The sequence below is a fragment of the Lepidochelys kempii genome, chromosome 13 (assembly GCF_965140265.1).
Source record: "Lepidochelys kempii isolate rLepKem1 chromosome 13, rLepKem1.hap2, whole genome shotgun sequence".
Taxonomy (NCBI): Eukaryota; Metazoa; Chordata; order Testudines; family Cheloniidae; genus Lepidochelys; species Lepidochelys kempii.
The window spans coordinates 24747325-24759661 of record NC_133268.1 but is presented as its reverse complement, the minus strand read 5'-3'; the positions used below and the strand labels follow the sequence as shown (position 1 = coordinate 24759661).

General features: G+C 46.7%; 1 protein-coding gene across 8 annotated transcripts in view; it reads left to right on the top strand.

Moving 5' to 3' along the window:
* Nucleotides 1–12337, top strand: part of SGK2 (serum/glucocorticoid regulated kinase 2) — a 35654-nt gene that overhangs the window by 6850 nt on the left and 16467 nt on the right. For 5 of the 8 annotated variants that reach the window (XR_012154704.1, XM_073309822.1, XM_073309818.1 and 2 more), the window contains one exon: nucleotides 11159–11228. Coding sequence is in view for 5 of the 8 variants with exons in the window: in XM_073309822.1 (XP_073165923.1) it covers nucleotides 11159–11228 (70 nt within the window). In the remaining 3 variants the exon portion in view is untranslated. Of the gene's footprint in view, nucleotides 1–3555; nucleotides 4480–10421; nucleotides 10609–11158; nucleotides 11229–11807; nucleotides 11952–12337 lie in introns of those variants that run through there. The other 3 variants (XM_073309824.1, XM_073309823.1, XM_073309825.1) reach the window with 3 other exon arrangements.

The following is a 12337-nucleotide window of genomic DNA, read 5'->3' as shown; positions in this document are numbered from 1 at the left end:
TTGCCCACTACACTGACCTAATAACGCCACCTCCACGAGAGGCGTAGTACTAAGGTCGATGTTAGGGCAATGCAGTGTCCCTCTACACACTGCATTGCTTACATCGTCTGTTGGGTGCCAGCCCTACGCAGGGCTCACAGGTAGAACCCCGCTAGCTAGGGGAGCCCCCACCACAGCTGGAGCCCCCAGCCCTGGGGCTGTCAGTCCCTGGCAGTGGGGCTTCTGCTGTCAGTGCCCCACACATTTAAGCCAGTGGATGTGCTCTGGTGAGGACATGCACTGCTGACAGCAGGAGCACAGCGTGGATGTGAACCACCACTGTAATTGCTGCGGTGGCTGTATGTTAACTTACCTTAAGTCAACTGATTTTTGTAGTGTAGACATGCCCTGAGTCATTGGGCAGCGTTCTTTTAGTCCCATTAATTCTCCCTTATGTAAAACTTTCCTGCTTCCTTTATCCCACTTGTTGGCAGGAGACTATCTTCACAGAGTCCTGAGTTCCCATTAGTTCCTAAAGAGCCAAAAATTCCCCCTTGCCCATTGTTTTAGGAACCCCTCTGGCTTTCCGCTCTTTTACCCTAGTCTTTTCTTGTGCTCATTTCCTTCCTCAGCTTTGGGAGAGGCTAATCCTGCCTCCCCAGCCTTTGCTCACCTGGAGTCACAGTTTCAGGCATCTGTGCCTCATTTGCACCTACAAGGTGAGCACAAAAATGGCGTGTGTGCATGTGCAAAAGGAGCATGCCTTTACAAGGGATTTGGCATGGCCTAGTGATTAGAGCAGGGGAACTGGAGTCAAAGAGAAAAAATCAGAAGAGCATAAAAGTATACACAGAAGGGAAAAAAATCACAATTAAAAATATGTAATGTAAAGGCTTTTGACTGGATTAATTTCCCAAAGTTGGATGCAGTGGAAGTGCCTTTGTGTTTATCCCTTTCGGATTAGTTATACTTACAGTGTTAAGGCCAGAATTATGATTGCACCTACAGGCCTCTTCCCTAGAGCAGGGTCCCCTTGTGCTTGGTGCTGTACGCACGGAGTGTCAGTCCCTGCCTCAAAGTGCTTACAATCTAAATAGACCAGAGAGTCAATGGAAGAGAGGGCCCAGGAGTACAATCACCATTTTCCAGACTGTTATATGTTTACACCATTACACCTTGCAATTAGCATGGGCTGAAATTTTTCTCTCCAAAACATTTTTTTGACAGAAAGTGGCTTTTTGACAAAAGAGATTTTTTTTGTGAAAAAATAGATGTTTTTATCAACAATATTGGGGTTTTCATTGGGGGAGGGGGAGGAAACCAGAAAATGTTGATTTGAAAATGAAACATTTTGGTTTTTTGGTTGCTGAAAACCTGAAAATGTTTGGCTTACAGTTTTGTGATTTTAAAAAATGGAATTGTTTTGAATAAAAATTTAGACAAAAAGTATGTGTTTGTCAAAAATTTTCATGGGAAAAAATAATCATTTCCTGATCAGCTGTAATTGCTGTAGATTTTTAGCTAAGAACTTCCGGATTTGATCTCATGGGAATAAGAAAGGTTCAAGCAATATGATACTGCCTTTCGCTTCTTACATGATAAGCAGCAAAATATTTAACAATGTTGACATTTAAAGTATCGTTGTATCTGAGTTATCCCACTTTCAAATGAGGGGGGCTGAGCACTATTGTTTCAGCCACTCTTCAAACTCAAGAAGAGGTTGCTATATCAGTTATACTTGGGTCACTTATGGAAGGTTTTTTTTTTCCTAATGAAAGCTGAAACTCTGGAGGAAAAAAAATCATAATTCTGTCCTTGCCCACACCCCAATTAGACCTTTTATACTCTCTGGGAGAGAATGTCTCCTACTTTGTATTACAAAGTGTGATCCTACTCCCATTGAGTTTATGGGCATAGTATCACACACCCTTGATGCTTTGATGTCTCCAGTATTCACTTAGCATTTTATATTAAAAACAATGCAAAGCACATTATTATAGGATGACATTCTCTGTCACCTGAGAGTAGTAGATTTTATTGGCAATGAGAGTGGAATCAATGGGAAAATGTTTATTTTTAATGAAATGGGAGAAGATGGGTAGCCCCTTGATAATGGGTATTTCCCCCCTCTGCTTCTGCTTTGTTTCTGTTACATCAGAAGATTATTAACTCTTTCACTGCATGCTTATGGCAGCAGTTTATCTCTCTCTCTCTCTTTCTCGGTGTGTGAATTTACTGCAGGTGAAAAGTGCCAGATTGATAGCCCTATACATTGAAATCATCCCTTTTTTCAGAACTCAGGTACCAGCAAAGGTAGTAACTGTGTGTGAACTCTTCCTCCAATGCACCTCCAACCTGAGCTGGAAGCACTGCTTCCAGGGCTCTGTCTGCACTACAATGTGTAGTTCTTAGCTGATGTGTGACCCAACAGCATTAGCAGTTGTGGTGCAGACAAATCCGCAAGGGTAGGTTAGTCCCGTACAGCATTTAACCTCTCTCCCAGGGTGCTAGCTGTGAACGTTTTGTGATGTGGGCACTTGCCGCGGAGGCCCAGCCAACTCTTTTCATACATGCCACCAAACAGCCACCTGCAAATAGCAGCTCAGTCTCCTACGCAGTCGACCTAGTAACCTACATGGTCCATCTGCGGCTTTAAGAGAACAGCCATTCGTTTATAAGAGCGTCAGGAAGTCCTCCCAGATCTAAGGCCTCGTCCTAGTGGGGACTTCAGCCGTGAGTTGCCAGCCAGAGCTACACCAGAGCAAACCCCTCCGGTAGACAAGCAAAGCAGCTAGCAGCCACAGTTTGCGGTGGTGTAGGTGAACCCTTCCTGAGACTAGAGCTCAGGTCATGTCTACACTACAGATCGATATAGAAATAACTACGGCACTCGGGTGTGAAAAATCCGCCCAGAGCAACGTACTTACACTGACTTAACTCCCCATGTAGCCAGCACTATGTTGATGGGAAAGCTTCTCCCGTCAATACAGCTACTGCCTCTTGGGGAGGTAGGTTAACTACAGGAACGGGAGAAACTCTCCTATGGGCATAGGAGTGTCTTCACTAAAGCTCTGTCCACACTAGAGACCTTACAATGGCACAGCCTCCCTATGCCGGCAGGAGAGAGCTCTCCTGTTGGCATAATTAAACCACCCCCAACGAGCGGCGGTAGCTGTGTCGGCAGGAGAAGCATAGTGACCGAAGTAAGTTTTGCCGACATAAGTGGTAGTGTAGACGTGGCCTAAACACTACCGAGGCCGCTGCGCCGCTGTTGCACTGTACGTGCCGACAAGCCCCGAGGGAAATTTTACAGCCGAAACTTTTTTCAACCAAAAAGGCAGAGTCAGCAGCACCAAAATGTTTTGTGAATTCACATCAGTTTCACTGAACTGTTCATGTTGAAAACCAAACAAACAAATCCCCCAAAGTTGAAATGATTTGATTTTGGGGGGTCAAAAGGACTGGACGTTTTTGAATTTTCCTTTCATTCTATTGTTTTATTTTTTATAAAAAGATGAAAACAGAAAAAACACTGGAAATCTAAAGGAAACGTTTCATTTTGTGGTTGAACAAAATGTGTCATTTGACCTTAAAACAAATGTTTTTTTAATTCCAAAAATGTTTGTTTTCGGGTCAACCTGAAACTACTTTTCCCCTCCCCAATTTTTCAGAACTGCCAGCAAACTGGAAAACCCATTTTTGGCCCAGCACTCCTTGAGAGCAGAGTAAGGTGCACCAGGACAAGTGTGCCTTAGAGAGCAGCTTTGCCTAGCTGCACTAGGGGTTTGCCTGGGGGTAGTGATACTAAGAGCTATTACTAGGGCACCATTTTGATAAGGCTGAAGTCCGTCCACAGTGGGGAAAAAACTCAGAACAAGCTTGCAAACATGGATAGGAACATGTGGCAGGTAATCCAGCAGTGAAGGGGTTAAATGACACAGTAAGCAGAAAATCAGGGGCCATGGGTGATTTGTGTGTTCTGAAAGGGGGTGGGGGAATGGGAGACAGCTTCTCCCTTGCACGGTCCCACACTGGCCATCTGAACTCGGATGCCCACTAGGCATTTAATTGGTTCCTACCAAATGGGCCCATCCTCTCTGCCTCATCATCACCTACATGCCGGTCTCAAACCTTGCTCTGCTTTATTTCTTCCAGCATGGGTGTCTTCACAGCAAATCAGCTCTCTCTTCCTCTCCTTTCTTAGCTTCCTCCCCTTGGGTCTGCAATAGAGACAGCAGCCGTGGCAGGAAGGAGGATGTTTAAGACCCAAAGGGAGAAGAGGAGGGTGTGTGAATTTCCTGGGGCAGGCCTGACTGTTGCAGCAGCATTTGCTGCTTCTCTACAGCCTTTAAAAGGCACATGCTCAGGGAGGGCAGCGGATTGTGGTACGAGTCCCGGAGAGGATGGTAAAGCTGGGTGCTGAGATGTCTTTGAACCAGCCTGCTGCGGATTGCTTTCCTTACTCAAGGATGCTGGCTCTGCTGGTAGAAGTGATCACAGGTGTGTGAAAAGAAAAGGAGTACTTGTGGCACCTTAGAGACTAACCAATTTATTAGAGCATAAGCTTTCGTGAGCTACAGCTCACTTCATCAGATGCAGGTGTGTGTGCGCTCTTGATGCTTCCTTTCCTGTTCTCATGTATTTTGCAAAATGCTGGCAATTTTAAACATCTGGCTATTGTTCTGGCTTGTCAGGTTTATTTGTCTCACTGTTCTAAGACGCGGGTGAGTTTGGCTGACTTTCTGTGTGCTGATCCTCATGGGAACAAGTGCCCTGCGCATAGCACTGAGCTAGAGCTTGTCCTACAGCTGCGACTTTTTTGTCGAGGAATCAGAACACAAGGGTTGTGGTTTATTCTGGGGGGGTGCCTGCTCAGAACTAAGCTCCATGCAAATGTGGACAGGCCAGAATCTGTGAGATGGGTAACTAACGAATTAAAAGGGAAGCTATCTCCCTCTGCTTATAGCCTTTCCTCATGCTGTTGGCTAGTTCCTAGACCTGAGCTCCGCAAACGCCACTGAACTCTGGGGAGGTGAAAGTGTAACTGAGCTGTCTGGCCTTGGGTGTCTCTATCTCTTAGACGTGTGGCAGGGGAAGTTGGAGCCTTGCTTGGACAGCTAAAGCAAACATTGGAGGAATGGCTGGTCATCCCCGAGCACTTGTACAACGAAACCTTAGCTGGGGAACAACTCTGTGCTCAGACTGTCTCTATCCATGTTCTAGGACAGCAGCTCTCAGCCTTTCCAGACTACTCTACCCCTTTCAGGAGTCTGATTTGTCTTGCGTACCCCAAGTTTCACCTCACTTTAAAACTACCTACTTACAAAATCAGACATAAAAATACAAGAGTGTCACCACACACTCTTACTGAAAAATTGCTGACTTTCTCATTTTACCAGATAATTATAAAATAAATCAATTGGAATATAAATACTGTACTTATATTTCAGTGTATAGTCTATAGAGCAGCATAAACAAGTCATTGACTCTATGAAATTTTAGTTTGTATTGATTTTGCTAGTCCTTTTTATGTAGCCTGTTGTAAAACATGGTAAATATCTAGGTGAGTTGATGTACCCCCTGGAAGATCTGTATTTACACATGCCCTGGCTGAGAACCACTGTTCTAGGAAAGCGTGGATTGACATTACGCATTTAATGTGTTTTCTCTGTCAGTAACCACACCTCTCTCTGGTTAGCTGCAGGAGCTTGGTGCCTTGCCACACCCCTCTTTAATTCAGACCTTCAGGCTCTTAAACCTGATGCTTCTTCCACAATACAAACTGCCTGCACAATTATAGCTTCCCTGTCCTTACTGCCACTTCCTGGCAAGGATAAGGGCAAGGTCCCTGCTCCAAGGAGTTTACAATGAGGTTAGATAGGACATGAGGAGGGAGAGATGACATCAGAGATGAGGGGTGGGGAGTGGGGCTCACACAAAACAAGGCTATGATGAGATTGCCTCTTCTTGCAAGGTAAGAATCATGTTTGTGATCTATATGTAGGGAGAGTATTAAATAATAGACTGGCATGGGAATGTGGGTCGCATCTGGTGAAATTGTGGAAAGAGGGTTTGGAGGAGGCAGCTGCTTGTCCTGTGCTCTGAACAGAGTGTATTTTTGCAGGGGCTGTTATTAACTATAATGACTGCTTCAACTTGTGCGGTGGCATGGCTCCCGTGAGAATAGGTGCCGGCCACCTCTGAAGTGCCTCTGGTCTGTGCAAGGTGATTCTCTCAGCAATAGACTGGAGGAGGGTGGGGGGAGATGGACAGGTGGGTGGGTTCAGCAGCCGGTCTCCCACCTGTACAGCGCTCCTGTTATGTAAGTGAACTAATTGGGATCATGTGCCTCCCCAGTCTGGGGCTCTTGCTATGCCTCGAGCTTCCCTGCAGTCCCAAGAGAGGCAAGAATGTGGCAACCTTTCTTCTTTTCGAACCGAACTCTCGTGTATCTTTGTGACCTATTTCTGGTCTTATTTTTAGTTTTTAAGTGTGCTGGGAAGATCCCCAGGCTTTAGGGCAAGGAGGATCTGTGACTGCCTGCGTACCTGCTGTTTGGTTTGAAACCCCCAGAGGGGCAGAAGCTGCCTCGACTTAAGAGAAGGCCAACCTCATAGAAAAGGGGTGTGTGTGGACCAAATGGGGAAGGATGGCAGGCCCCGCTCTGATCACAGCCATATCAATAGGTGCCTTGAAAATGGTACTATGAGCACAGGGCTGACCTCGAACTAAGACCTGCATAGTGTTTCTCAAATGCATAAGAAAGTGAGGTCCTGGTCCCTGAGTGACCCAGTTGATAGATACAAAGCAAGCGCTGCTGTTCTCCCATAGTGAATTGTCAAGTAGTTTCACTGAATCCAGCAAGACACCACTGGAGAGGACCTTAAAATGAGCAGAAGCGGTGAAAACTCTGCCCTGCACGCCCAACACACTGCCCATGCTGTTCTGTTTTGACCCAGCCAACCTTCACTAGCCTCATCCTGTGCCTTGGCTTGGAGGAGGAGACCAGAACTGAGTGTCTTTTTGGCTTGCCTGCCATTGAGAAAAGTGTAAAAACCAAGCAAATATGTTTTGGGTCAAACAAAATGTTTTGTTTAGATCTTGAGGGGTTTTTTTCTTCTTACTTTTAGTTTTATTTTAAACCGTTGAATTTTGAAATGAAGAAAAGCTGTTTCAAATTGAAGTCTCAACGTTTCACTTTGAAAACATCAAAATGAAAAACTTCCGAAAAAGTTGGAAAAACTTTTTAGGTTGTTTGAGCAAAACTATTTGCTGAAATCAACTCACGCTCACGGAATGCATGGGGAGAACCTAATCTGCAGGGGGAGAAAAAGTTTGTTGAAAAATTTTGCCCAGCTCCGGAGGAGACTAGCTCTCTTGTGGTAAAGGTATGTCTGCACTGTGATAAAAGACCTGCGGCACAGCACAGCTGGCCTGGATCTGCAGGCTCAGGGTGCAGGGCTATAAAATTGCAGTGTAGATGTTTGGGCTTGGGTGGATCGTAGGCTCTGAGACCCTCCACCCTCACGGGGTCTCAAAGCCCATGCTACAGCCCAAGCCTGATTGTTTACATTGCAGTTTTATAGTCCCGCAGCCCCAGCCTCACAAGCCTAAGTCACCTGAGCTGATCTGGGCTCCGAGACCTGGTGCTCTGGGTTTAACGCAGTGTAGAGTCCAGCATTTCTCAAATGCAGCCACCGGTGGCTTTTCTTGCAGCCACAGCCTCCTGGGCTGTGGTTGGGGGCTGGGGGCAAAGCAGCAGCCAACTCCCTCCCTGTTGCTCCAGAATGCATCGTCTTGGTGTTGCTGCTGTTGGCTGCTCCGCTCTAGAGACAGCTGGGGCACAACGCTGGAGGAACAGGCAGCTGGTGAGTTCCCCACTTTCCCAGGGGTGGTGGGGCTCAGGCTTTAGGCTTCACCTCTAGAGTGGTGGGGTGGCAGGCTCCAGCTGCCTGGCTTCAGGCTCCATCCCTGGCCATGGGGCTTTGGGTTCTGGCTATGGGTCTTCAAACTCTGGTCCCCCACTATCTCCCCCGCCCCCCCCAACTCCATTGCCCCGGCCCCTACTGCCTACTTCGTCCCCCGCATCCAGGGCTTAATTTGTCCCCAGGCTTGCCGGGGCTGAGTAAATCTGCTGTGAAAAGTGATACTTTCATGTTTGTTAATATCACTTTTCACAACAGATTTACTAACTAGCAATAAATAATTACAATGATTTGGACATGTATATGTGCATATTTATTTGTTTTTCTTAAAGCTAATTGAGTATTTTAGGAAAAAGTGTGAGAGCGGCCACCAGCAAGAGTTGGTGGCCGCACTCTTCGGCCACCAAAAAATTTGTCCTGAGAACCCCTTGCTCTTAGTGACCTGGAGAGACCCTCTAGTCTGTCCTCTAGAGGTTAAGCTAGAAGCTACCACATCCTTCTCTGTTATGACCTGAGTCTGGAATTTGAACCTAGCTCTCAGTTACACCTGTGAAAATCTGCAGTAAAATCAATGGGCTTACATGGGTGTGAATGAGAGGAGAATCGGGCGTATGGGACAGATTTTCGGGAAAGCTCCATACCCAATGTGCTGAGCTGTCTTCAAAAGCTGGCTGCTGTGGCTTGTCTGCAGTGGTCACCGGAACCGAAATACCTAAACCACTTGTGCGAACTCCTTTGGTTTTGATGCTCGTCTGCGTAGATGCTCTTACTGCAGAGTAAGGTAACACTATTCTGATAACTTTAACTGATTTTTTTTTTTGCTGGCTTAAGTTATACCAGAATAGGGGTCTTTTATTTCACAGTAAGACCATCTGTGCACAGACTAGCACCAGACAACTTCAACTAATTATTTCAGTCCCAGTTACTCCATAGACAAGTCCATAAGCCACAGAGATGAAAGACTATTGCATCCTTAAAATTCCTCCCTGCCCTTTAAGGATGGCTGCTTCTTGAGCTGCCTCTCATTCTACCAGTCCTTGTGGCTTGGGTTAAGTTGCTCTGCTATTCAGGGGCTGCCTTTGTGCTCTCAAAGCCAGTGGTCGCCATGTTATCCATTGCAAAGCTGGTTTACTCTTCACATTGCTCTCCATTTTGACAGTGATATCCGGCAGGTTTATGTGGTTCTCTGCCAATGAGCTGCCTGGTCCATGGCATTATAAAATACAGCCCTCACTACAAAAGATTTTCTTCCCCTCTCACCCCCCGCTCCGCCCCGCTCTCCTGCTTGTAATAGCTCATCTTAAGTGATCGCTTTCCCTACAGTGTGTATGGTAACACCCATTTTTTCATGTTCTGTGTGTATATAAATCTCCTCACTGTATTTTCCACTGAATGCATCCGATGAAGTGAGCTGTAGCTCACGAAAGCTTATGCTCAAATAAATTGGTTAGTCTCTAAGGTGCCACTAGTACTCCTTTTCTTTTTGCGAATACAGACTAACACGGTTGCTACTCTGAAAGCAGTCCTCTGATATGCTATCCCGGTAACCTCAGGGGAGGGCAAACAAACTCTAATGCAAGCTTTTATTGGTAGTAGAATCGAACAAACTTCCCTTAGCTTATCACAGGAGAGAAAAGTCCAGGTAAATGTTACAGCCTAGTGCACTTATGTTGGGGAAGGGAGGGGGCATCTGTATGCAAATAGATTACGGTCCTTGGGCACCTGGGAAGATGATCTTGCAGCCATCACTGCAATGGCAGGCACACCAAGCATCACTTTCTGGTTCTCATGCAACAGCACAATGCTGCTGTCTTACTGGGCTCATAATGCTGCAGGGAAATGACTACATAAAGGTTCATTCCACTTCTTTTGCCCTGAATCTATAGTAGAAGCTTGTAAAGTCTGTTATCTCATCACCAAATCTAAATCTTGGGTCCCAGACCAGTGGACTGTGCCCTGTTAACAACTACTCAGCTCACAGCTACGCCTGTCTGTTCAGGGACTTGGCTCCCCTGCCAAATTCCCAGCCAGGTGTTTAGGCTAATATGCAAAGTGTCATTTGTTCATGTTTATCTCCAAACCTATTACCTGAGCTAAAGGAACTCCCAGCTTAGGAGGGATTGTACGTCTGCAGCCAGTGCTGCTGAGTTTGTCCTACAGTACAGCTGTTCAACACTTGTTGAGTGAAACACTAGTTTTCATGGAAATGCCCTCTCCCTTTTTTTTTCCCCTTTAAAAAAAGGAATCTTCTGGGTTTTTTGTTTTTTGTTTTTTTTGTAAAAGATTCTTTTTAAATAAAAATGTTTTGGTTTCCTTTCTTTTATTCTCCTCCCCCACTATTTTCCGTTGCAAAGCTGGGGCGGGGGTTGAAGTGAAGGGCCTGGAAATTTTGTGAAAATATTTATTAGCTAACCAAAAAAATCATTCCTCTTTGAAACCTGCCATGTTTTTATATCTTATGTGTGTGTATGTGTCTGTAAATATATATGTTTGTGTGTTTTTCAAAAAATGCTGCAGTTTTTGGATCCAGTTCTATTCTGCCTGTAGGATGGGGGACCAGAAAACAGGATTTCTGGGCCCAACTCTTCCACTGGCCTGCACTTATTGTACAGTGACAGTAAAATGCCACCGAATCAGAAAGGTGACATTTGACACGTGCTTTGCGCTGGTGCGACTGATGACGCAAGGTGCAGGACAACACAAGGTGCAGGACAACTCTTAGGGTTTAATCCTGACTGACCCTGGTTGCTGTATGTTGTTGTGCAAGTCACTTCAGTGCCATGATTGGGTGTGGGGAATAACGAGGCTTGCTTGAGGATGTTGTGAGGCCTGATTCATGCTTTGAAGTGCTTTGAGAGCCCTGAATGAAAGGGGCGATGCAAGTTCCAAGTATGATGTATGCCAGTGTAAACACATCTGTCTTGTGATTTTTTTTTCCCTTGCTGGGAGACTAAGACCCAGGGAATTTTTCTGAGAGGTGATTTGTGGGGGGAGGCTTGTGCAAATCAGACCTCTGGGGGGTCCCCAGCTATCAGTACTCATTGGTTAGCTTGTAAATTGAGGAAAGGTCCCTGATGGAGTTGGGGGAAGCTGTCCTGGCTCCTATAAATGCCTGGCTACTCTGGTGTGTGGGTGGAGGGGGGGAAGGATGTTGAAGAGCAGGGCAAGGTCAATTAGGAACAAACAGGCCTCTGTGTTCTTGTGCTCACACCGCCAGCTAATCAGCTTAGTTTTCTAACTTTTCTTTCCCGCAGATCTTATAAAGCACAGGTGCGAGAGGATAGAACAGACCATCAAGGCCTCGGGCTCCAGGCTGTGCTCCTAGTGAGTATAAAAGCCTCTCAATGGGACACTAGCCCTTTAAAACACAGCCTGCTAACCTCTGCTCTAGACAATAATTGGTGAGCAGAGTGGGCTGGCACGGGCCAGAATTGTGGGCAGGGCTCTGGGAGCTGCCTCCAGTACAAACAGGCACTGCCAGGGAGCGTCCCCTGCCATGGCACTGATTCTGCTTTGGAGGAGGGGCTTTCTCTAGCTGCTGGGAGTCCAGGTGGCCCGTGCGTCTTGCAGAGGGGGAACGTCTTGCTGTGAGAGATCACACTGGCACTGGGGGGAAGGGGGGAGGGAGAGACCTAGGAGTGTTCAGTGTGCGGTTTGGCTGGCTGGTTACAAGGGGCACAGAGTGGTGGGGGTTTTCATGGGCCTGGATAATGCTCCAGAGATGGATGGACTCCCCATATGTCTGCAGAGCTTCCTCCAAGACAATATGTGAAGCTTTCGGGGGGTGGGGAAGGAACTTGGTTTTGATATTATTTAACCTTAGCTAAAGGGGAGGGCTTAGAAGGGAAAGTGGAGGCTGGGGCTGGCTCCCTTTGTTCTTATCTACATGATCTCCAACCACAGAAAACCAGCTCCCGGGAACGAGAGAGGGCCAAGCTACAAAGTGTCTCTTTTGGTTCCTTCCTGCACCTGTCGATCCAAAGTGCCATTTGGAGCTGGTGCTCGGAACCACTGCTGAGCACAGCTCTTTCCTAAAAGATGCCCCAGGTAACGCTGGCCTGCCTCCTGCAGCCCAGAGCTCACCTGGGTCTAGACCTGCTTTACTACCTGGGCTAGTAAAGTCTGTAAAACTGTGTCAGATGTGTGTGGACCTGGTCTATGCTGGCTTGGGAAACGGCATCAAAACTGGGCCAGCACCGTCCTGGGGAAAGCCATGTGGTCAAACCCAGCTTGCATTATCTTGGCTTCCCTGCAGAGCCAAAAGGACCGTCTGTGTCTGGAGAGGGGCACTGAGCCCGAGCACATCATGAGGCTGAAAGCGTAGCATCCCTGCTGTTCTCAGCACCTGCTTGAACTTCTATCCAGTGAGCTAAGAGGAGTCCTCACCTGGGCTGCTGCACTAGATTGTCGTGGTTTTTGTTAGACTATAAGGT